This window comes from Anopheles coustani, chromosome 2, assembly GCF_943734705.1.
Source record: "Anopheles coustani chromosome 2, idAnoCousDA_361_x.2, whole genome shotgun sequence".
NCBI lineage: Eukaryota > Metazoa > Arthropoda > Insecta > Diptera > Culicidae > Anopheles > Anopheles coustani.
The window spans coordinates 26,780,394-26,806,450 of record NC_071289.1 but is presented as its reverse complement, the minus strand read 5'-3'; the positions used below and the strand labels follow the sequence as shown (position 1 = coordinate 26,806,450).

General features: G+C 46.2%; 1 protein-coding gene across 1 annotated transcript; it reads right to left on the bottom strand.

Annotated features, from left to right (window-relative positions):
• Positions 1-16,809: 16,809 nt before the first annotated feature.
• LOC131266214 (cGMP-dependent protein kinase 1) lies at positions 16,810-24,739 on the bottom strand. Its single transcript, XM_058268618.1, has 9 exons — positions 24,656-24,739; positions 21,848-22,876; positions 20,698-21,429; positions 20,385-20,623; positions 20,126-20,223; positions 19,728-19,938; positions 17,728-17,959; positions 17,299-17,648; positions 16,810-17,231 (listed from the first exon to the last, which is right to left on the bottom strand). Exons 1-9 carry the CDS (start codon positions 24,737-24,739, stop codon positions 17,069-17,071), a joined length of 3,138 nt encoding a protein of 1,045 aa, XP_058124601.1. The 3' UTR covers positions 16,810-17,068.
• Between the last annotated feature and the right edge of the window lie 1,318 nt (positions 24,740-26,057).

The following is a 26,057-nucleotide window of genomic DNA, read 5'->3' as shown; positions in this document are numbered from 1 at the left end:
CAAATATAAACAAAACTTCTCGGAACGGAAATTCCGTGCAATTCCTTCCAATGTATCGTTTATTTAGGATGTTTTCGATCAACCCATCAACCGGTTCGTTTATCTTTACTACACTGTTTACCGAGGACAGCAGATCGTAGCTGGGAAACATACATAGCCACGTTATGCCATGCAATCAATAAATTGATCTAGATTCATTTAGTTTTAGTGACTTCTTTCGCAACGAGACAGCTCTTATGATAATGTTTCAGCTCAACAATTTTGATTTCAATAAACTTGTATGTAAACTGTATCAAATGTTGTAAACTATCATAACTTATACTTTGCACGTTCAACGCCGTGTGTTTTTAGAACATTCTTTTAGTACAATCGTTTTTGATAAAATGATGAAATTAAAACAAATACTGAGTCTTGTTTCTATACAAATAACAAATAGACCAATCTTTCCTAAAGAGAAATTTGTACATTTACCATAGCTTACCACTATATTAGTGTAATAATTCGTGAGTTTCGTGACAAGTTCCGGATTACCTGTCACCCACTACGTGGGTCATTGGCAGCGAATGTGTTAAATAGCATATGAATTGTTTTTCCAAAAATATTTCTGAACAAGCAGCCTTCACTTATTTTTACAACCAAAATATTAGAATGCCATTCAATGGACATATATTTCTTTGCAGCTGTTGCGTATACAAATAAATCAAGTCTAAAAGCTACGCTATTCAACCTTTCTGAAGCAAACTTCGCCATTCGCCTGGGAAGCGTAAGAAACTTTTGGTGAAGGTTAACGATGATAAAGTTATCTGTTGGTAAACTCGTATCTCACGTCAAAACGCCCTTACCAAGACAGGGCCATTTCGTCCTCTACTGTTGGGTACTTTTATCGTTTATCCTCTCATGCTATTACCCTAATCAATTTATGCACCAATCTCCCCATTCCTGATCAATTACCGAACGCACGGAAACCCACGGATCGATTAGCCATTTTTCCCTCGGCACCGGCGACCACTTGTGCACGTGTGTGTGTGTGTGTGTACTGTGACCACTCGTCATTTTTGAAGCTTTAAAAAACTTCCGCAAAGCTGTTGACTCCATTTTATCGCACACTTTAGCTCGTCAAGTTTTTTTCCCCCACTACCCACCAAATTGTTTCCTCGGTTTCCTTTATCGTGTTTCCCGTCTCCCGGAAGCGAAAACAAGTGACCGAGCTTTACAATGTCACTGGTTTTTTTTTTGGTATGTTTTTTTTTTCATTTTTACATCAACTTCCGATAACTGGCCGTACTTCCGGATGGCAGGAAAGCACCGCAGCGCGGAATTATGACAAGAGCAGCCGATCTCCTGGGCGAGGGTCGGAGGAAACTTCTAACTAATTGAAATGAGCACAAGGCCCGGTAGCATTGTGAGACTTTGCGCCGCCTTTCCGGAGGATGCCAGGAACCATCTTCTCTTGTTCTTTTCCTGTTTTTTTTTGTTTTGTTTTGCTTAGATTCTCCGCAAGCCCTCGACAATGGGCATAAATTTTTGAAGTGCCTATAAATTTTATCATCCATCAACACTGGCACAAGCTGTGCCAGCGAGAGCCCAGCGGAAAACCGGGGCGCAGCGGGTTAGCTTGGTTTCTTTTCCTTGGTTTGGTTCTTCCTCCCTCCTCCGATGGGCCTCGCCAAGGGGGCGCCATCCCTCTCCATTTATCTCATAGGACTTTTTTTTGTCGTTCCATTCCCTTCGGTCCATTCGAAGCCGGTTTCGTTATCCTTCTCACGCAGCGCGAAGCTGCTGCTGCCCGGTTTTATGTCACCTCCGGTGGCTCTCGCAGGACCAATTCTTCACTGCGACAGTGACTTCATTGTTTCGTCCTTTCCATTTGGACAGCCGACGACGGCCCCGTTCGGGCGCGCCACCACCGTCGGCGTCATCATTGTCGTGGTTGCGGTGTTTTTCGATATCAGCATAATTTGTCGCTCGCTATCGTTCTTTACCACGGGGCTGCTTTATTTTCATTTCTTTTTTTCGTTTCGCTCGTGCCTTAATTCGTTCCATCGCGTTGTCCTTGGACGCAGATAATGTTCTCGTGACTTGAGCAATAAAATCGTCAACACGCAGATACGCATTTGCGAAAAAAAATGTTGTACGGGATCCGAATGAAAACGAACACCAACGAAGCGAACGCCGGATAATCCTAATGGTGCCAGACAATCTTTCCCTTTTTTTCGTACTCGTGAAGAGCGCTTCGTATGCGCTTAACTTTTTCGTGACATTTAAACATAACAAATACTTGTCTGGTTTGATTATAGTGCAAAAAGTATATTTTTTCCATGTTTTTTTGGGCCCTTATAATACATTTACTCACCATCCTGTTAAATATTCGACCTATCAATTTACGCCTACATGAATATTAATTCGCCTGTGTCCAACCTCTCTCCCCTACGGCACCCCCTCTTCATAGAAGATTAACACAACCTTCCCGGACGACTCAATACGGGGGCAGAAATTCATTGGAAAACAATTAATAAACCCCTGTACGCTCTGATTCGCTCTGATTCATTGCCGAAACTTTACCATTATCGATCAAAGCCCATTGTGGCGAACCCTGCCGAATCCGGTCTCATCTTGCCAACACGAAAACAACAAGTTGAAAAGAAGAGCAAAACTCCTTCCACGGTGTTCCGGGCAACGCACCTTAGGGTGTGCATTACCGAAACAACACCGGTCGGTGGAAGGCACTGAAACAATAGCGCAAGCGGCGAACAAGTGTGGAACACAATCCTCCCCTCACCCCCCCCCCCACCACCCCGGTTTGATGCTGCTTAAATCCTCCATCTATTGAACGTCCGGACTGACCGGGTTCGGTGGAAACTCCGGCTCGATCGCCGGAGGAAACAGGATTCCTTTCCCAAACCGCACACAAACCGGCTCCCGTGGAAACGCGGCCGTTTCCCACATCATTCATCCGAAGTTGAAGATAAACTTTTCGGCTGCCAAAGAAACCGAAGTTAGTCCTTTTTTTCCGTAAAGCAAGAAAAATCCAACTCCTCGTTGCCTATGATCGTACCAAGGAGAAGGGATATAACGACGTAGTGTGGGGGGGAGGGGGGTGGGGCGGAGATCTTTGGAAAAGAAGAGGGTTTCTTTCCTTTACGCAACCCGAAAATGCGAACGAAAATCGGGCAAGTTTTCCAAGAGCAGCAACCACACGGGTGAAAATTAGCACACTGCTACTAACCGACCGCTTAAAGGCGAAACGTCTCTTATCCTCTTAGGAGTGTGGATCACACACACACACACACGCACACTTATGCATCCTTGGAAAAAGGGTTTCGATTGCCTTCCATCTCACGTAGTTTGTGGAAAATAGTTTCCGTTGGATCATCGCCGGAAAGGATCGAAATTTTAAATCCACCTCCATGTTCACACGTATTTCCCAGAAACAACCTTCCTCAAGCTTGAACCACCGTCATCATTTTTTTTTTTCGGAACACAAACTCGAAACCTCAACTCGAGCAAACCCGTCGGGTGTAAACTTCATACGGAAGGAACACCTACGAGCATCTTGAAGCAGCATTTCATCAACATTTTCATTGTTAAGCGCCCGATGGATGTGTGGAATATTAAAACGACCAACCACGGTTTCGGTTCCCAGGGTGCCGGCTTTTATAAGCCACAGCCGGGCAAGTGTCTCTCAAGTGTCCCCCACGCAGGGAGAGGAAAACAGGCGAAAACGTATATATTTTTCCGTTGACCGACGACGACGCCAACGGGAGAGGGCGAGATTTTGAAGCGTATGCACGAGTAATAAAACTTTCGTACCATTATCCGATCGCTGGAACGCTTGTGACGTTTGAGTCGTGTGACCGTATGCGCGATGAATAAATCCATCTCAACCCCTAAGAAACCCGGCCCGGTGTATGGGAGACGTACGATTTAAATTCGGTTCCGTTCGGCCGATTTTATGTCGTGAAAAGAAAGTCCTCCACCGGTCGCTAATTTCCATACCGCCAGCGTCTTTTTATGAACGCCGTAAACATCATTCCGCGTGGTCATAACGTGGATGAGCAATGGGAATAGATTTGTGTCGCGATTTATCGCCGTGCTTGGTTGCGTTTTATTAAAAACCTTGCCGGTGGATACTAACAAGATAAGTGCACTTCGCTAAACCATTCCGCACCAGAACGATGCTTGTTAATGTCTAGCGAAAACATCAGTAAGAATAAACGAAAAGGCTTTTCTGTGTTTTCTTGAAGTTTTTACCGAGCCATCATTAATCATTCGCGTTTCAAATTCGAGACGTCTGGAAGCTGTCCCTTCGCATCCATCAGTTAATATTTTGGCACAGCTTAAGGTGGATCTTTCTCGCTTTCAGTACCCTCCGGCGTGTTCGTTTTGCACCCAAAAGCAAGATCTAAATCCCTTTTCAGTAAGTATATTATGAATGCTGTCTTCATCTCAATGGTCACGTGGTGTGGGTTTGCTGTGAGCGCAAAAATAAATTGGAAAATGTTGCTCGGGTTTTGTTTATCCTTTTGTTAAAATTGAAAGATGTTAAACGTTTTCTTAAATGAAAGATTCATATTTCCGGTGAATATCATTTACATGCGTCGATTAAATTGATCATAAAAGTGTATCAATTTATACAACCAGGCAGCAGCACGGCCGACAAGTTATGTATTTTACACAACCGTACCCTCACTAGAGGCAATCAATCTGTTTCGCAAACGAGCTCCCCGTTGGATGATTCGACTGAAACCGTTTTTAAAAGCATCCCCTTCAGCCGAGGACGGTTCACGGGTCGACGGATCCACTTACCGATGTGGCGTCATCCCACGGACCGTTTTCGCAGCGTCATGTCAATTCGATTACTTTTCGGCTTCAGTTCCCATGTCGGCTTGCCGCTGAGGCGAAGAGCGAGAAGTGAAACACAGACAGACAGAAGTGATCCTACATGAGCCGACGCCATATAGAGCGCGTAGTCCCGTCGTCTACTAATCGGACCCGCGTGTTCCATTGAACCCACCCAAAAGCCAGGGACGGGCCGGCCACGGTCGACTGCTCTGGGACATATTTAATAAACTTTTTAATAAGATTTTCCACCAACAACGCGTGCACAGCTGGCGCGAGGCGTAAGGTTGATGTTGATGCCCGGGGGGAAGGCCATCGACTTTCCGGGGAAGCTATCGACCCGCCACAAGACGCCAAGTAAGAAGATGACCCGCAAGCGGTGAGTGTATTTAAAATTCATATTTTATTCCACCAAGCTGTGGCCCGGTCGTTTGGGCGAGGGTTTTCCCCGGGAACGATAGAACCTCCGTTCCCTTGCGTGATTGAGGTGTTCGTTAAAACGGAACGGGCTCGAGTGAATTTCGAGTCGTCGTGTTTCAGCCATTACCGCTCCTTGGAAAACTCCCCATTTCACGTACGTTCGTTCCCTTTTCCCTCCCACACTATTATTTCAATCGAACCGGACAAACCTGGCGTCTTTCTTGTGTGGATTTTCCTAATGCATCTCCCTTCCCCGCACGAATGTATTTTCCAACTGCACGGCGGCCAAAAAGAAAAGCAAGCTTTCAGAGCGCTCGGCCTTAAGTGGATTTAACTAATCGATAATTGCCAACCACCATCGACCGGCCGGCTTTGGGTTGAGGAAAATGGCTTCAAACTGCCGGGAAAAAACTAGAACGTCGCCCCCGTTTTCCTTCGCCGCCAGCCTTCAACAACAAAAGCAGAAGCGGCAAAAACGTGAAACCCCGGCGAGGATCAGTCAACTCCAATTCAGAAGAATAATCCACCTAATTCAGTTCGCAAACTCGTCGTATCCGCGCCGCCGGGTGCGGGATTCCGAGCCCCTGCATCCATTACCGTCGGCTAAACCCTCAACCTCCCATACGGGGGCCCGTACGAACTATCCCAGGCTCCCGGCCAGCTGGTCCGCATCGTGATTCGCACACTTTAGACGACGGGCCAGATTGGGAGGGCCCCTAGAACTGGGATTAACCCAGGGAAGTCCGCGGGAGTGGGAAACGCTCGCTGGAAGATTCGGCGACTCCAACACGAGCGATTCTTTCACGCTGTTCTTTTCTCTTTTCCATTTTTTTTCTGCTTTGTTATCTGCTTCCATTTCTCCCGTTTCCAATTCTTCTTCTCGCCGGAACGAATTTGAAAGTAAATACCACAGGAAAAAGTTTCACACCAAACGGACGAATCGTGGCGCGCAAGGAAACGCCAAGCAAATGGGCAAACTTTTTCCCCGTTTATCGGGAAGAAACGGGCGAAGGTTTAACATGATTTTAGATACAAAAAAAAAACACAATCCCACACACACACATCGAGGAAACCCAAAAAACGTACAACAAAAACATCCCATATTCTCTGGGAAAGTTGTTTCATCTTGCAATCAGGCAGTTTTTTTCATTCTATTTCTCCTCCTGACTCATGTCTTTTTTCTTTGGCGTATTTTTGCCCAAGACATCTGCCATCCAAGTCGGCCCCGATCGGTCTGCGGTTGTGTTTGTGTGTGTGTGTGTGTGGCCCTTCGAAGGATCAAAGCATATTGTTGCTCTTGCTTCATCTCGGTTATGCTTTTGAAGCATTATTGCTGCAATTTATGTACAGCTTATATAAAAGAGGCCTTAACTTTTTATTTCAATTGGTCACGCGTAAGACGGAAGTAGCTTCGAGAAAGAAAAAACAACACACACACACAAATACGCATGAACGAACAAAGGATCCTCTGTAATCTACGTTTATTTCTATTAAAATCCAATGATGGTGAATTATGCGGTATACTTTATCGATGCTTTTGTTAAACAGCCACAACGGTTGGACAAATTTTGGAGAAATCGATAACAAAAGAATAAAATTATTCTTAACAGCTCAAATTGAACTCAACTGATCAATAAAATCTATTTCATTTTATTCGATGCTTTAGGTTCTAAATGAAATGGTTCCAATGAAGTTCAAAAATAAAATCAAATAAATATAGACTTGGTTAGACCACTTGCGGGCTTCTTTGCACGCGCTCAAAGAGATCTCGAGACTACCAAGAAATCATTAATTAGACACCTTCGACAGCGGGAAACTTTTCGGAAACCACCGAATTGCGCCACCCCTGCAACAACAGTTTTATGGGAAAGAGCTCGTGTCAGGGCAGAGTGAAGAAAGGATCAACCTATTTTACAACATCTTTCCACCAACAACGAACCTTCCAGCAAGGCACCGACGTGATGTAATCTGTGTTGTAATCAGTGCTAGAAAGTCTGATTAGTGCCCCGGCAACGGGAAACCCGTCAATGCCACGGCTCCCAGAAAACGGAACAGAATGGCTTGCAAGAAAAGCCCACGCCACGCAAAAGTCGGCCCAAATGTCGGCGGTGGCAAAGTGCTCTCGACCTTTTGGCTCACACACACACACACACCCTCCACGGCCAGGCCGTGGGGGTTTGGTTCGATTGTTGGCAACACTTTGGTGAATTATGTGTACACCAGCGAGTTTTTGGTGCTTACACCACCTTCACGTTGCTCGTGCTTGCAATGAGCAGCGCCCGATATCGCACTAAATAGATTTTTCCGCGAAAAGATTACCACACCGGTTTTTGTCCCTTTCCCTCGCAATGGAAAAGTTTGGCGAAAAAAAAAATGTCTAAAATACTGCCCCTCCTTCGGAAACCCCTTTGCGCAAACCGTGCTGTCGGCAAACTGGTTTTCCTCGCTGCTGGAAATCGTCCATTCATCGTTGCCAATGGCAACTTGCACCGTGGTTTTCCACCACTCTTGCGGGCATCGAATTGATGAACTTCACGCACGGAAATGAGGATTTTTCCACATGTTGCCCTTTTCTAGTTGTGTCTGCCATTTTCCGAAACGGAATGTCTACCGTTTGGGATCAACAAAATAGCAACCAACACGAACAAAGTGCTGCAATGAACGATTGCGTTGTCAGAGGTTCCTAAAGGGATCAGCTTTTCATCATTTGTAAAAGCGACGGGTGAACATGGTGTTCGCCTTTCTTGTGGAAGCGAGTCGATTGGAGTGGTACTTGTTAATTTTGAGTTTTTCGTTCGCTTAAAGCAAAAAGGTGTAACAACAAAAGAAATATATGTAGCGCTTGCCTTTTCCCTGTGAGCTTTGTTTGATTCTTGCAATCAAAAGTTTTTGAACAAATGAAGCCACTAAGTATGTACATCCTGGAGGAACTATTCTTCTCTAATGTCTTTCGCCAACGGTAAATCCTTAAAGAATATTAAAGCTCTCATTCGTTTCTTCACATTTTTTCCTAACGGTCACGGAACATAGCTTAAGATAAATGGTTAAGTAAACTTTCCAACAGCGATAATAGGCAATTTGTGTCCTCTTGCTTCCTCGACACGGTTCAATGGAGCGTCGATTTGGTGTTTCTTCCTTTGCTCCAAGCACTACAGCACGCGTATAGGAATGAAGACTGCAAAGGACTGGCAGATAAACTAACAGCCAGCACGATAACGATGGTCATGTCGACAGCGATCATCTCCGATGGCATCTGATCGGAACCACTTCCTCCGGGGTTGTTTTCTACGACTCCCCGGATAATTTTCACGTCGTCGTGAACGAAGCAATAAACGGAACCGAAATGAGCCAGTAAAGTGGCGGCCTTCCAAAGCTGCACAAGGTGAACTGCTAGCCGCCTTGCCCCATCCTTCTCTACCGCGCCTTTAAGCCCGGCCCGTGCCGTGTTTATGCCGGACGGTGAGTGATAACACTTTCACCGGAAAGTTCCGGGAAAAAGGAAAGACATAAACTCGTCCGTCCCAAACGAAACGGAAGACCGCTGATGATGTTCACTGATTGGCACAGTGAGCAGCAGGAAGTAGATTTGTCAAGCATACCATTTTTCTCCGCACCGGCCCCCTCTCCCCGGTCACTTGCCCCGCCAAACAAAGCAAAAACGCCTCCTGTCGAAACATTTTTCAAACGGTTTCCTGTTGAGCAAAGTTTTTTCCCGTCCAGGACTCGGGGCTGCTTTTCGGTTGAAGCGGTTTCTCAATCGATTGAATGATTGCCAACATTTGGACCACGATCATCACCCGGGGAGAAGAACTTTCTCGCAACCGGAGAAAAAGGCCTCGAAAAAAGGCTTCTTCCTTTTGGGGCTTGCCTCCCTTACCGAAACAATCCAATGGACAACAAAAAACAAAAAAGAAAAATAGGAACCCCCTGGAAAAGGATCACCATGGTTTGGCCGAGTTCCTCGAGCGGCGAGAGGGCGTTTCACATCTGAGGGCGCGGGATTCGATCGTTAGCCGTTTTAATTGACTCGTTATGAAACTTTTCCCCACCGAATTCGGTGGTGGAAAATTTTCGATAGCATTCTTTCGCCCATTCCCTTTTCGGGCCAACCAGCCACGCTTCATCAGCGTTTCCGGGGAGTTTTACACCCATTTCGGGCCCAAAAGTTGAAATGCGTTCTACGCAAACACAAAAAACAAAACCCCTCGAAGGAAAAACCGCGCATTCCCCGGGGAAAAGAAAAGGCGCTCCTTCGGAAGCAGGCGGTGCGATTGGGTGTTTTAATGGGATTCATAAATGAGATTTTATGCTACCGCCACAATGGTTTTGCCTCCTTTGCGCTGTGCTAAAATTTTGGAGAAAATTAGATTGAAAGCAGTGCATGCATAATGCCCTTTTCCTGTGAAAAGTATGTGCACTCGTGCAAAAGATGCCGAAGAAAAATAGCACCAGTAGCAGCTGTGAAAGCTCCCGACAAACACAGCACGATCGTTCCAATCGGCACAAGATTGTTATAAACCATCCGGCGAAGGGATGGGAATATTCCAACTTTCTTGAGTTTGATTCTACCGCACACACATATTTTTTTCACTACTTTTATTCCAGGGATTTTTCCTTCCGCGGCAAAACCGTCCATCATTATGCCCATCATAAATATTATGGCAATAAAAATTACGGCAATGATGATTTTTTCCGTCACGCGCCGCTGGCATATTTTTGCCCCACGAGCCACAATCCTTATTTGCATGAACGATCGAATGGCGTAACGGGGGAGCGTAAAAGGAACGCCACCAACATCCATTTCCCAAAAAGGAACGCGAATAAAACTGCGAGTACGGATGGAAGAGGAGTTTCCCGTACCGTGACGCACACATATTCGACATGCCATCGATGGTTTTCAATGGCTTCGATGTCATTCGCGCGTAACGGTCGGGTGTAATGATGGGAATTAAATTCCGCGCTGTTGCGTGCGAGAAAAAATGCGTTCACCTTTTTCGCCTGCTGGATGGTGTTTGGTTTTATTTTACTTTAATTTTCCACAGACATCACGTTTTTCTAAATTTATTTTTTTGCTACGCAACGGGAAAGGAAAAGTCACCCCAGCAACCATTCATTACGCCCCCATTTTTGCCAATCGCGAATACGGTACAATTCAATAATCGTTCCGGAGCCAGATTGTGCCGGATGTTTCCAATTTGAAAGGATTAGCAAATTTATTTGCCCTCCCCTCCACACACATCGGTGACAAATCGGCTTAAGTGGGCTTCCTGTCGCATAATCGTTTGAATAATAATAATAAAAACAAACCGTTTAAACCGTTATATAGTCCATAAAATAAATTATTATTTATTCGAAAAGCATTCGAAACGCGTCTGGAATTAAACTTCCAGCCATTAAAGCCATTACTGGTCCCCTCGCCGGCCCGGTGGCAATCAATTTTAGCTTTTTCGTCCTCTCATTTCATCGCCAACGGTTCGAAAAGAAGCATTTCAATGGGGTTTGTTCGGTCACAAAATTGGCAAATAAAAAACACGACCCAGGGCAATTTTCATGTCATGCCATGCTTCACGACCTTCTCTGAACCAGAAAGGTTTGCATTCTGTATGCTTTGTATGAGAACCCCGGTCGCTGAACGTGCTCGAGCGATTTATTTGATGAAAATGTCAAAACGCTCAGTAAGAAAACATTGTTCAAGTGAAAGCCATAAATGTTTTTTTCGTATAGAGAAAATAGATTGAAAATCATAACAACATACAGAAAAGCATTGGAATGGCATTTTGCCTTTTAGTTCGCTTTAAGTATATTTCATCAAAAATAAGAAAATAACTAAGCCCAACGACAGGAGTAACCAAAGTAATTTTAATCAAACCATTCTACACATTTCCTTATTTTTGCTACTTCTTAAGTAAAAATAATATTTTATGCCATCTCTGAATTTCTTCTCCTCAATTAGAGAATCACTCCAATGAATTACACATTGCATCAATTGGGACGCTCTCGATCGTTCCCCGGTGACTGAAAGGCCACTGTCATCCGAAGTAAATTAGATTGCCATCGGCCGCAAGACGCCGCTCATTACAAATTGCATCTCATTACCGGTCTCCCCGGTTTGATTGTGGCCGCTCTGTTCGACCATTAAGCGGCACCCGTGGGGAGGCTTTGGTCAGACATTTCCCACCCAGCCATTCAACTTTAAATCCAATTAACACCGCCCCAACAACTTCCATAAAGGAAGGCTGCAGATTCCAGCAATTAGTCGCCACAGCGGCGCGAGTGCCGCATCTCGACAGCACTCGACTTTGTGCTCCGAATGCCAACCACTGAGGCGATACAACTTCACACTTTGCCACTATTTTGTCCACCGAAGTGCGCTTTCCCGGTGGGAAAGGGAGGGAGCTGCGTGTCGCTTGGGGTGTTAAAAAGTAGCATAAGCTGCGTCTCATTAGCATAAGAATCTAGTATTTACATTACTCTCCCTTCGGTGAGGCCGTTTCTTTTCCGCTGACGTGACGTGATGCGATGCTGTGATGGGGATGTTGATGATGTGCACCTCCCGGTTCATTAACTTTCCACTGTGTTGTGCTGCTGCACGGGGGAAAGTCAACCATAAAATTGGTTCCGCCGCAGGACACAAACTGCTTACTGCTGAGCGAAGGACAGCCCACTCGTTGACACGAACAACACACCCATACACACACACACACACACGCGCGCGTATGCAGTAAAATAACACTTAGTAAATTGCAATCATTCTCAGCGCTTAATGAAAAGCTGCTCAACACTATCACTTCCGCCCGCTGGCGGTACCTTTTCAAGCCGTCAGTTTTACGGCCATTTTATTCGACATCAGAACGTTGCCAACTTCGGTTCACACTCGCACGCACACACACACACACTCACAAAGGCATGCTGTCGTGTGAAACGACCTTCGAACACCGGGAAACACTTTTTCAACGCCAACTTTTTTTAATATGCTCGCTGTAATTTATTTCGAGAATTTTACACCTTTTGTACATCGACACCGTTGGTTTGTGAATACAGCGTACGGTTTTCTTCGCCTGTTGATAGGATTTCCATTACACTACCAGTATCAATAGAAGTTGGTTTGAAATTAATTAAATACACTTCATAAAACCCACCACCTGCACACGTCAAACGTTGCGACAGGTTCTTGTACGTTTGGTTGCTATGTTACGCCGTCAAACACAGGAGTAAAGAAACCAATCAGAAACACACGTAAACTCACACGCACACACACTTTCACTGGCGTCCTTGGATGTGTTCCAGTAAATTTAAATTTCAATTTTTCCACCCTAATGCTAGAACCGGAAACCGGATGGTACGGTTTCGGCCGGAAGGGAAACTCCATCAATGGAAGGATGAGTAAGTTGTAACTTTTAAGCTAAAGAAAAGGGCGCTGCCATGGTTTTTCCTCCAGTCCGACACGCACGTCCAACCCGTCGCTCACGCGTCGGCAGTGACAAAAACCCCCCGGATGCTGCCGGAAGGGCAAAAATGTTTTCCGTAAGCAAAACATGCCGCTACGGACCACGTGGAAAACCGAACCGGAAAGGCTTTTACTTTATTTTTCTTTCGTCCGCCACGACAAGCCTTCCAATCAGCATCGGAAAGCAAGTCGAACGAGTCGATGTGTGCGAGTGTCTGTCGGGTGAGGGTTTTCTTTCATTTTCGTTCGAGCGCAAAACGTGCCTTAAAGCTGCTGCCAACTGGCGTTTGGCGATAAACAAAAAGTGCCTCCACCGTTGGGGTTGTTTTAAGCCCCACCACCGTGGAGTTGTTTCGGTTCGGGCTTCCGAAAAGTTACCTTCTGGAAACCCTTTGCCCCGAAAGTTAAAATGAATCAGCTGTTAATCCAACCGTGAAAGCTGCCAAAACAGGCCAAACCGTCTAGCTTTCGCCATGGCAGGAACTCGCACGATGGCGGCAATGCGGTATATCCTACGGTAATTGCCACGACGTCCTTTATTCCGTCCTCCACCTCCGTTGGAACAGCACACTTACACTTTTCCACAACAACCATCGACAAACACGGTCTGATTGTAGGGGGACGAGTGTGGAAATGGGCATTTAATCACTTCATACCGATTCGTGTATCTAGTTTCAGTTTCGTTGCCAGCGGAATCAAGCAGGACAAAACGGAAAACGCCCTCCCGACAACGGTTGAACGGCGATGAAGTCGTACTGCGGTGTCGTTATTCCGTTCACGTTATCACGCACCACCACGGGGTCCGGGTTCGGTTTTTCCGATTGGTTTTCACACGCGTCGAAACCGCACACGTCGACCCGTTACCGATGGCCAGCGAGATGAAACTGAGCCCGCAGTGTTCGCCGCTGTTTAGGATGATTATCTTCCCGGTCTTCCGAAGGACCCGAATGAATCGACGCCAGCCGACCGACCAACCGATCGGAGCGGGTGCGTTCATTCCACAAGTGAACACGCTGCCATCGCCTGGCTCGGTTTGGGGCGGGTGAACTTGTTATCATTCGGATGCTGCAGCTCCGTGAAAGTGGGAATGCCGGTCGTGGGAAATGGTGTGCGGTGGAATGTGATGATAAGAAAGATACTTTGTTTTTCATGCTTTCGTGCATGTTTTCTAGAAGACTGTTTTAGTTCATGCAATGGAAAACTGGAAAATAACTGTGGATACAACTTGTAGAAACCAATTTTATTTATTTACCAGCAGCTTTCTCCCTTTTAAAAATCGATTACAATACGTTTCCATACCGTTTCGTTTCACACCTAAAAATAACCTCAATATACCCAACATAAAGAACCCGCATTCTCAAGCGTAATGGTCGGTAGCTTACATTTTCCCACGGCCCAACTAGCACCAGCTACGATTCAACCGCATCCAGGCGTGTTCGTAACCCGGATGCTGCTGTTGCTTCTCAATGAAACGCTCGGCCTTTCGCGTGGCAGCATTTGCCTCGTGATGGGGAAAACTTATCGCTCGGCTGCGACGGCGCAGTCCGAGTTCGCGATGTTACAAGCGGATTCCCGGAAGGTCCCCGGTTACCCGCATCTCAGCCATCTCAGTGCGATCGAGACGATGCCCTAGTGCACCAGAAACCGGTGCCAGCCGTCAGACCAACGGACCTAGTGAACGGAATGCGATGAAGCCGTGGTTAGGGTGGAAGGATTCATCCACCAACAAACATACGGCCACTACCACAAGCATCAATCCCCGTTTCGGGGGTGACGATGAGCCGATGCGTATGTGCGTGTGTGTCGCAGTGACAGGAAAAGAAATGCTACACCTGACCCCGGACACGCCGTTTCCGGTTGGCACCGATGGAGGGATGCATTCGCCCGTGAATTTTGCCCTTGAGGGCTGGACGATGGGCACACACTGTGGGGGTGTGTGTGTGTGGGATGGAGGGAGGGGGCTGCAATGGTGTGCATGACCGTGACACATGAGTGGTGGATTGTGATGTGAATTTTTTTTAATGCACCGCTTAAATTAAAAACGTTCTATATAACAACTAAACCTACTCAAACGATTTTGAGCGAAAAAATAACATGCAAAAATAATTTCAAGTACGTAAGCGAAAGCCTTAACTGAACCAACTACTACTTTTTTTTATAACTACTTATAACTACTTATAAATACCGAAAAAATAAATTATAACTGTTAACAAGTTTTACATAGATCTTTATTTGAATGGGATATTAATTATCTCATTCGTTGGAGATTTTATTCTCATCCGGACTCTTAGAATTATTTTTATTAATTCCTAATAGACGATTAATATTGCAGTGCTATTAATTTAATTCTTTGAAAAGATTGCAAGTAGTTTTATATATTTTCTAAGACTATCATAAATCCAATGAAATTTGCTTATTAACCAACCCATTCCCAAGAAGCTTCATGCAATGTCATCATCAGTTGTCAAAGTTTTTCATCTCGTTTGCCAGTTTACTTTTCCAGATTAAAAATATCCTGGGTTTACCAGTTTCAATGCAACAGTTTTATTTATCTTTGGATTCTGCATTATTTCGCCAAGCCTGAAGAATTCGTTCTTGGCTGAATGCAATATTCAACGTAGCTTACTCAACTATTTACCAACTTCTGCAACTGGATAAACAAAACTGCCCAGCTGGAATAAATCGGTACACATTTATTTGAGTCAAAGTAAACCAAGTACAATATAAAACGGAACAGAAACGCAAAAAGCATACTCACGCCAGGTTTAAAATATCTCGTTGAGTTATTCAACGGTAATACACAATTTCTTACGAAAACACACTCGATTTTACCGTGTGATGTAAAGATCCCTAGATAACATCGCCCGGAATGTATGTGTGTTGTTGGGTTGATACATGTCGCTAAATTAAATCTGTATTCCCTTCACCCATTTCTCCCAAATATCGTACGAGGTGCAACCAAGAGTAAAAAATACACACATAGAAAGGCTGCAAGGATAACGAAAGTGAAATATAGTTTCCCGTGCTTCCACCCACGTAAGTGATAACAAAATCACTTTTCACACCGGCCAACTTTATCATCGCGGAGGATGTTGGATGGTGCTAAAGGACCCTTGATTCTTTCATACATAATGAAATGCAATTGCATTACGCCGAGTGTTGCCACCCCACCGTGATGGGTTCGGTGTAACTGGGCCGGGAACAACTACTTTTTTTGTCTATTTTCCCACTCATTTTGTTTTTGTTTTTTTGTACCTCCGAGGGCATCAGTAGTAGCACGCAGTAAAACGATAGCACCGCACCGGAGTCGGTGGCTAGCTCGTGACTAACATGATAATGATTAATTGCGGTTGCTAATCTGATTGCGGATCCCTGCCGGGGGGAAGGTCGAAAGGTGAGCGGCGAGATTATTTTTAACGACTAACGACATTTCGTCGAGGTACCCCCAAAAACCCCGCACTCCCCCGCTCGATGGCGCTAAAAGATAATTAAAAATTCAGCGACAAAAGCACATAAGTGAAACTTCGTTGGAATAGCAAATGAACTCCGACGGTTCGTGGGTGGAATAGGAGAACCGCTGGCGTGGTTTTGCCGTGATTAGTAGCCAAAACCAATCCCATGCGCCATGTGTCATTACCATTCCACCCGAAACCAGCTAAGAAGAGGTACTAAGGCGGGGAATGATAAGTATACCCATTCCCAAAGCCACTTCAAGGGTTAATTTATCCTCTCCCAGTGGCTTTTCCGGAGCTTTTGCTGTTTCTCATAACGGGATAAACGACCCTCTCTGTACGCAACACGCAATTGCCAATTAAATTATACTCCTCTACTCTCTGGTTCTTTTCGGATTAATTTCCCATTACTGGCGCACATTATCCCAGGCCCAAACATTCGTCGAGGGAAGCAAATTAAAACCCACCCGCATTCCAGCAGCCTTCCGTTTCGCAATCGAAATCGGCCCCCGTGGCAATCGTACAGGTGTCACCGGCAAAATGCCTGTCAATCGTCATCGTGGACCGGAAACGTGAGTGGAAAAATCAATCATAACATCATACCACCGGCTGAGAGAAAGAGGCGAAATAAAAAGGAAACCGTTCCCGTGATGAATAATTAACTATGTTTAATATCCGATTGTTACTCGTAATTCCACATCGAATATCACGTTTCGCGGCCGTAAAATGACCCGACGGGGACGGTCCACCGGTTCGAACACCTTTCGGATCGAAGCATGCGTACTTCATTTCCGGTTTCTTTTTTTTTCTGGCTGCAAGTGTATTCGATTTAAACGGTAGAAGGGCTTTCGGCTAAACTGTGCCCGGTGTTGCATTTCATTCGGTTGGCTGTCGCTTAAATGCGATTAAATTAAAAATTGATGTCCCAGCCGGAGATCTCGTCCGGCGGTTCGTCCTGATCCTTCGGGTACTCGTCGAAGTTGGACAGATCGATGTCGTTGACGATGGGTCGCACGAGCGGGGCTGGCATCGTACGTTCCTTCAGCCTTTGCCACTCGAAGTTACCGAACCAGCTGGAAAGGAAGGGGAGACAGATTGAGTGACGTATCGGTTCCGGACGATGCTGACAGTCGTGCTTACGGGTGGGTCTTGATATCCGCGATACCATTCTTGCCGTAGCCCAGCCTCTCCGCAGCCGTCTGCCGGCACAGCCGCTTGATCAGAACCTGTGCCTTCTTCGGGACGCGCGACGGCAGCTCCACGATGTCGATACCGCGCAGGATGGCGTTGTACGTCTTCATGTGGTTCTTGCCGCGGAACGGCGGCTTCCCCACCAGCAGCTCGTGGATCAGCACCCCGAGCGCCCAGTAGTCGACGGCCCGGTCGTGACCCTTGTTGAGGATGATCTCCGGCGACACGTACTCGGGCGTACCGGCGAACGTCCACGTCTTCTGGTTCGGTCCGATGCGCTTCGCGAACCCAAAGTCAACCTGAACGTCGTTGGAAGGGGAGGAAAAGAGTTAGGGTAATGCGCGCCACACCTGAACTTCCCTTTGCCCGTTCACCTACCAGCTTAATGTAGCCCTGCTCGTCCAGCATAAGGTTCTCCGGCTTCAAGTCGCGGTAGATCATGTTCCGGCTGTGCAGATACTCGAACGCCTCCACTACGCAGCCCGTGATGAAGCGTGCCGTTCGCTCGTCGAAGAATTTACTCTTCTGTAGCACCGTCCAGACGTCACCGCCAAGGCAGGCCTCCATTAGGAAGTAGAGATACTTCTTATCCCGGTATGTTTTGTACAATCTGCGTATGGAAATGAGACAAGAAGGAAAGATAAAACATTCGTTTATTTTTCGTCAAACAAAAACTAAAAGGTAACTTATTTTTAAAAAGCTTCTTAATAAAGCTAAGTTAGAGATAAATATTACCGATGCTTGAATTTAAAACCCTTTCTAAGGATTGATTTTGATATTGAAAGATCTATAGATTCGGAATGCTTGTTATAACTTGCTATCGTTTAAGTAGACCGAATCTTTAATAATCACCTATAATCATTAATAATCATCAGCTATAATATTTAATAATAAATCTCTGTTTGTTATTAGTTTCTAATACATCTATTCCCCTTAATTGGTGAGATGTTACATCAATGTTTAGTTTGGTGGAATCTCAGGTGTATCTATGTGTTGTAAAATGATAGCGTTAACGAGAGAAACCCTGCTAATTTACGATGTTTCTTCAATATTTGCATATCTACTAAAATACAACGGGATTCAGGATGCCTATTATCACGATTAATAAACCACACACCTTATTTTTGAAATTTGTGAAAAGTAACTAAGGTTAACTTCACATTTTCTTTAGACAATGTGGCAAAAAGAAGTTTATCAATAATGTATTGAAATATGTACTTTGAGAACATATCGAAGTTTTAAAAAATCCTTCTTTCAAACTTGTCCCCTCAATAATTACATGGATAGGCAGTCCTCTAGTACAGGGGAGGGTCCGATCTCGGTACGGGATTTGAACCCACGACGTCGAGTTGGAGAGCCCCAGACCAAAAAAAGTTTATTATTATTAAAGGTTTATTATTGTACTGTGTGGAAAAGGTATTCTATAAAAAAGTATTATGAAAATTAAACTAAAACGAATGAATAACAAAAGTAAAACTACCGAGGGGCTCGAATGCAAATCTTGTGCAATGTTGGGTGTTTCAAAAAATTTCTGGATAAATGATTGTGCTTTGTATCAATTGAAACAAATGATTGTGCGTTTCCTTGGACTACATGAAATAAACCCATGTTAACAGTCAAAAGCTTCAATAGCACTTGTCCAAGCATACATGGAAACTATTACTTTGTCGCTATGACAAAATATCATCCAATTATGCCCTAACAATTGTCATCCCTGGACCATCAAAAAAAAAATCCTTAACAACTTCTAACGTCAATCGGCGCTTGGGAGCATTTGAAATCGTCCCAAAGTCCCACACCAGCCCCTCCAGCGGTGGGTGGAAAGCGATCTGGTCCGAAATAAAAATTCCATTCTATTTCCCAACCATCACCACCAGCCTCGCCGCCACCAACACCGTTGCCATATTGGTATCGATTTCAATCGACCAAGCCTCGAATGCTTCCCGCCGACGGCGCCTTTAAAATTGAGTCCCGCAATCCGTGCCGTGGAACCGTAATTCAATCGCTCCGCCAAAGTGTCCCGTTTTTGTCGCTCGTGATCAAAAGCGCACAAAGCGCGGGTCTAGCGTTCCCATCCCAGCCTTCAATCGGAAAGGACCGGGACACAACCACACACACACACACACACCCGGCAACAAAAGGACAAGAGACATGAAGCGAGTTCGCTACAAACCAATCGTTTCTCGTGGAATCCGGTGCGACGCCGGGGGCGAAAAATCGGAGACCGACCCGACACCGCGGCCAACAAACGCAACAATCGTCGGCATCATCGTCGGTATGCCAAATCGCTGATTCCGCCAAAAAACCGATACCTAAACCAAATGCTTCGTTTCTCGAGGAACGAACGGCAGGAGTTAGGGCGAGGTTAGTCATTTTACCTGACGATGAACGGGCTGTTGCAGCTCAGCATGATGTCCTTTTCGCTGTAGGCGTGCTCCTGCTGCTGCTGGCGTACCATTTCGATTTTTTTCAAATACTTCAGCGCGAACGTTTGGCGATTGCGGTACTGCACCAGCTCGACCCGCCCGAACCCGCCGATCCCGAGCGTGCCGATGTAGGTAAGATCGTGCAACTGGATGTGGTCGTATTCTGATGGTCGAAGGGACAGAGAGAGAAAGAAGAGAAAGGGTTGATGTAAATCGGACAAACTAACAGACGGCTACAGTCCACTGCACAAGCGAAAACCGATACATGCAACAGGGTCGTGCAGCGGAACAAGTTCACGTGGCCAGTTCGTTTTTTTCCACCCCCGATTGGGGAACGCTTTTGCAATCACCTGAGACAATATTTGTCATCGTCGAGTTGCGTGGGATGGTGTCGGAGAGCTTCACCTCGCGCAGTTGATCTAATCCACCCAGGAACTCGTTGAACGCACTGCAAACGAAACGGGCGGCGAGAATGGAAGCAAATGGTATGAAAACAAGCAACCCGGCTGTTGGTCACGCACGAATCTCGGGTACCGGAGCGGAAGGTGGGGAAGTTGGGAGAGGATGGCTGAGGAAAGGGGACACAGAAGGAGGTACTACTTCACCTACATGCGATTCAGCGTGAGACATTCGGTTCCTGGCGGGTTCGCGATAATGCTGGCCAGCCGGCGGTCCTCATGGAGGAGTGCCTGCTCGCCGAAGTAGGCACCGCGTTGCAGCGTTCCAACCAACCGTTCGTTACCCTTCTTGTCCGTCTTGATCACGTTCACACTTCCACCGCGGATGATGTAGAACTTGTCACCAGGATCGCCCTGCTGAATGATGGTGGAGCCGGTTGCGTAGAACTCCTGCAGACGGAAACAAAACATAGGCTACTTAGTCAGCTTCGCGTCTACCAGCGACTACCGAACGCGAAACCTACCCGCTTCAGCAGGTCGGAGATTTTGTGCAACTTCTCAATCTCCAGATCCTTCAGCACGGACACGGTGCTGAGGAACTTCACGTTCTCCTCCCGCTCCCTGCGGCCACTCTTCATCATAATCTTCTGGAACACCTTCCGCTCGAGCAGCCACACCTTCGCGCCGGTCGTGACGCGGATCGAAGCGAACCGCTTCGCCTTGTACAGGATGGCCAGCTCGCCGAACACCACGCCCCGGCCGAACGACTTGATCACCTTATTGTCGACCACCACCTCGTACGTGCCCTCCTCCGACACGAAGAAGTGCGCCCCGATGTCACCCTCCTTGATGATGTAGCTGTTCGGTGGGAAGGACATCGAGCTCATCGCGGCCGTCACCGCTAGCAGCCGCTCCTCGTCCATCATGTTGTTGAGGAAATCGTTCGCCACGATCGCCGTCTTGATAAGCAGCTCCGTGTCGGCGCTCTTCGGGTGCGACGGAATGACGATGTCCTTCGATTCCTTCAGGTCCGTCTTGTCCGACACGACGCCCTGTTTGCGCGCTTTCTTCAGCGTACCCGTCGTGTTGTCCAGCTCCTCGATCAACGATCGCTGCGAGGACTTCTTGCGCAGGAGCACCTCCTTCCGCAGTGGTGTCGCAATCGCCAGGGGTTCATCGTCCGGTAGTTCATCTTGGGGAGCAGGAGTTGGAGGTGGTTCTCTCGATGGTGGTGGCGCCGTTGGTAAAGGAATGTCCTGCAAACGGATTGACATCTTAACAGTGAGCGATTGGTATCTTATTCGGTGAGATGAGTTTAAAAGTAGATTATTCCATTCGACAGTTAGTCAAAAAATTTTAAATCAAGCACCACTAAGTAGTAGGCAAATGTTACCTTGGTAACAATCAGAGGTAGATCAATCTAATTATTTTCCAAATACGAACCGTTATGTTATTTTTTACAACTCCTCCACTTAAAAATGACTAATTTTTACTGATTTATCGACAAAGGAAAATAATTTGGATTTGCAAACTTTGAGTCACACGTAAAGATCAGCCCGAAACAAGTCAAATGAAAAACATATTCTGTCAAACGTTATAGGTAGATCCGCCTCTGGTTACAACACAGAGCTCCATAACTAAAGGTATTTCTAGTATGAACTCATTCAAAATTACCTTTTCCTCTTCCCGCATGTTGACCGCCTGCCGTACCATCGTTTCCTGGAACGTGCGAGCCATCACCTCGTCCATAATGTTCTGCTCCAGCTGGCTCCTCGGTGGTGGCAGCTTCGGTGGAGTCGGTTCCTCGTCTTGCGACGTATCGTCAGCGTCTGCCTCTGCCTGCTCCAACCGCGCATCACGTGGCGGTAGATCGGGTGGCAACACCGACGATCGGTCATCCTCCGAGCTGGGTGCCTCCGGGACGACATCTTTCCTCAGCGGAATGACATCGTAATCGGACAGCTCGCCCTCAAGCAGTTGCTCCTCCGATCGGCTCGTCATCGGAACGCTAAGTGACGATGGAGTCGGACGCTTCGGTGCTTGGAGATTCGTTTCGTACGAGCTAACACTGTCGCGAACGTCCCGTGTCGGTAGCTCTTGCGGTGGCTCGGCCATTACTGTTGCCGTGGCATCTTGTTTCCTTTTCGCTGCAATCTCTCCCTGCAGCTCCTGTATGTCCCGCTCCAGGCGGATCAGCGTGGCTCGCTCACCCTTCGACAGCTGTTTGTATCCCTTCGATTGCAGTGCCAGCATGTGTAGGATTTTGTGCTGCAGCAGGTCCTTCGGTGTCATACCCTGTAGGCCTTGATCCACAGGTTCAGCCGTTGACGTTTCGCGTGAACTACTGCTGATCTTCACCGCCTCGCTGGAGTCGCGCGGTTTCGACGCCTTCCGCTCGATCGTGGGCCCGGTCGAGCCGGTCGATGGCAAAGGTGGTGCGTCGTCCGTCGTATCCTCTCGGTTGGAGCTAGTGTCGCCTGTGGCAGCGGTGGATGTAAAGTTTAGTCGTTCGTCCAACGATCCCAGCCCGGACTCACGTTCGTTAGACTTGGCCACCGAGGGCACCGTGGTGAGGACTGCCGGTGGAGGTGGTGCCGGTGCCTTCTCGCCCGCGGTCACCCCATAGCCGTTGGCCCGACTTGTTGGCGGTGCGGCGGTCTGATTGAGCTCCTCGTCTATAATCCGTCGCGTCACACGTGTGGCCTGTATGGGCGGTAAAGAAGGGATACATAAAGAGGGTACAATAATGACATACGCCCCAAACTGAACGTCCGCTTCACCTGCATCACTTCCCACCCATAAAAGTGAAACTTGAGAAACACTTCCCTGTGGAATAAAACCGTTTTATTGATAGCACACACCCCGATGGCTGTAACATGTCCACTTCTTATCGTGTTCCTATATGGTTTTTGTTAGATCCACCGGATAGCCCTCTTCACGGGTTGTCTTATAAGTGCATATATACAATCTTATACAGTTCAGCACAGGATCGTAAAGATTTATTGAAGTGCTCATCAAACAAACTATCGCAACGATAATTGATCACAGCGCAGCTACATAACACTCGGAAGATGAATAGATAATACGAAAATAGAACACCAACTCTTATCAACATCGTATGGAATCGTGATGGTTACAGATCCAAAAATAAATCCAGCGAATCATTTTGAAAATATTTAATTTTGTCCCTCCACCCCCTAACCTCATTTCATCAAACATCCAAATAGCTGAAATTACAAACAATTTGTAGCGAAATCGTTTTCTGCCAGCCTAAAAATAGATTTGCCCAATCACTGTTGTACGGCGCAACTGAAGATATGAATTTTGGGGTAAAGACAACGCGAGAGATTAGAAAACGTGCCTTGAAACGTTTTAATAGGTTGATGATGATTGTGACATTTGCTGTTTTAGCATCAGTTATGCTGTTGGGGACGCTTTGAACCGATAAGAAATCACAACTCATTCGAAGGGTTGGCGATGAGTACGATGAGTTGGCAGTGACTTTATACGGTTTAAACCAACCAATTTGAAGTTTTTTTAAGCGATGATGATTACATTTGAGAATTTAACAGAAAACAACATATATTAGAGCGTGAAATTATCAAGAACGAAAAAATAATAACAATCAACTTGATTTTTGTAATATCCCATCACTTGTTGATTCTCTTAAACTGCTTTAAAAATTAAAATGAAATACCACCATACTGGCCATAAGATTTTGTGTCCTATTTGAGCATATTGAATGATTTATTTGTTAAAATTAAATTTACATGCTGGAACACCGTATTCAGACGATTGTTGCATTATTTAAAAGATCTCAATCAATGGAAATTTAACTTTGCTGAAGAACGGAAGTAAAACCGGTCCACCTTCGGTAGCTAGTTTCTAGACAACATTATTCTCCAAAGACAACTAGCATTACACCGTCTTCAAAAAAAAGTTAATTATTGATGATCTTAAACTCTCGGATAAATAATCAAACTATGAATAACTGATGAATGTGTATGAACTTAAACTCTGGATTAGCTTTTCAAGAATGCTCTTTTATCACACCTTCCTTCACCATCAAAGGATGTCCATCTTCCTGGGCAGCACGAAACCACCGGACACAAATTTTACATTCCATGCCGTAATGAACACTTCCCGTAGTAAACAGTCTACTAAACAAGATCCGGGTTACCTTTGCAGTTTCAACGATTTGGAACATTTTGATAGCGGTTTTTACCGCTTTGAGCGAGTTGGTGTTCCTTTCTCCTGCGACACTGATTGCTGCTTGTAACCGGTAGTTGTCGTAGAACATAACCGGGTCGATAACGGAGTAACCAGCGTTTTATCTCGATTCCCCCAAAAAGTAAGTCCCAACATCCGATGCGCCTTTCACGGAATATGGTTCCCGTCAAGTTTGGACGCACGCACGAATGGGAAAGTACACACAGGTGCTGGGGGATGATAAAATACTTGCACTTGTGAAAAGATACTCACCACGATTCCACCGTCCCCTGCGCCGGCCATGGGAAGGTTGAACGAACCATGCTTCCTTCCGAATATCTTCGCAAAGCATGCCATCGTGATTGGTCTGTCATCGGGTCGGGGAGATTTCTAGGATGGACGGGGAACTCCCTGAGCTCCGAGTCGAGATGGAGGAGTTTCGTAAGGTGTAAAGTAAAGAACAACTATGGCCAAAGCACACGTCCGCAACCAATTCACTGTACTTTTCGGCTCGATACTTCGAGAGCATCAAACTGTAACCGCAACCGACGCTTTACTTGGATTATCCTTCAACTTTCGTGTCACCATTGGATGAATTCAGCACTTCTATCTTCTAGCCACGCACCGGCTACGTCATCATAAAAGCACCCTCCGGGCACGTCTCAATCAGATTGATTGTTTTCTTTCAACTCTTTCACTTCAGTTTTCCACTCTGACACTATCCTTGGAACCAAATTCCCGATGGACTAACCTCACGCCGTCCAATCACCCCCGAGGAAGGATAATAAAACTCTTTTATCCCTCCGTTCGGAACACAAGCTTCTTCATGCGGTACACCTTCTTCACCTTCGCTTCAACTGCTGGAACGTCTTATCGATTCTACCCGATAACACACAGGGAACCCGTCGTCTCGCGATAACTGCCAACCGAAGCTCGCCGCCGTTCGAACCGTACTGACCGGCCGAGCTGCCGGCGAGGAAACACACTAGCTAATTATTAAAAACCAATTACTTACCCACACAAACGGACGGGCGACACCAGCGCTTCGGGTTGTGCGATACGTTGATAGGCATCGTCTTCAAGCCGGACGCCTTCTTCCCTCCCGGTGCACCCAAGGGCACCGCAACAAGTGTCTTCTTTCTTCTAAATTTTATCCCCCCCGCCCCAAACTCTTTTCCCTCGCACTCTGGCGATAAACGGTACTGTGGGGTGGGTGATGGTCCGGAACGGTTGTGTGCAACCCAACACCGACGGTGTCCGCAGTGCCACCGCCATGCCTTCGGTGCAAAGATGTCACACTATCTATCGCCTTTCGTTCCTCCCCCTTTGCTCACGCCACCCTTCAGCTTTCCTGCTGCGTAGGGAAGGTGTAATCGTTCAGGTATGTCAGACTGAAACTGAGAAGGCGATCAAGCGAGAAGTTCGAGCTGTTTCGAGCATGTAAAACAGGTGGTTTAAATTTTTAAAACCATTCATTATTGAACGAGCTGCAACTATGAAGTGTGTGAACATGTGTTAAGGATCGTCAACGTCGTATAATGTTCACACAAAATAATCTACCATGTAATTGCTAGCTCAAAATTTTCCAAACATTCTACTTTTCTTAGTTTGTGGGCTCTGTTATCAAGTATAGGATCAGTTAAGGCAATTTTGAGATTCAAATTATTTAAGAAAA

What these genes read in the sequence shown, in the direction of transcription:
- LOC131266214 (XM_058268618.1), bottom strand. Translation starts at nt 24,739, where the DNA reads ATGGCATGCTTTGCGAAGATATTCGGAAGGAAGCATGGTTCGTTCAAC. An exon ending in GATGACAAATATTGTCTCAG is followed by an intron (nt 19,939 to 20,125) that starts GTGATTGCAAAA and finishes TTCGACCATCAG; the next exon opens with AATACGACCACATCCAGTTG. An exon ending in AACAGCCCGTTCATCGTCAG is followed by an intron (nt 17,960 to 19,727) that starts GTAAAATGACTA and finishes TTCCATACGCAG; the next exon opens with ATTGTACAAAACATACCGGG.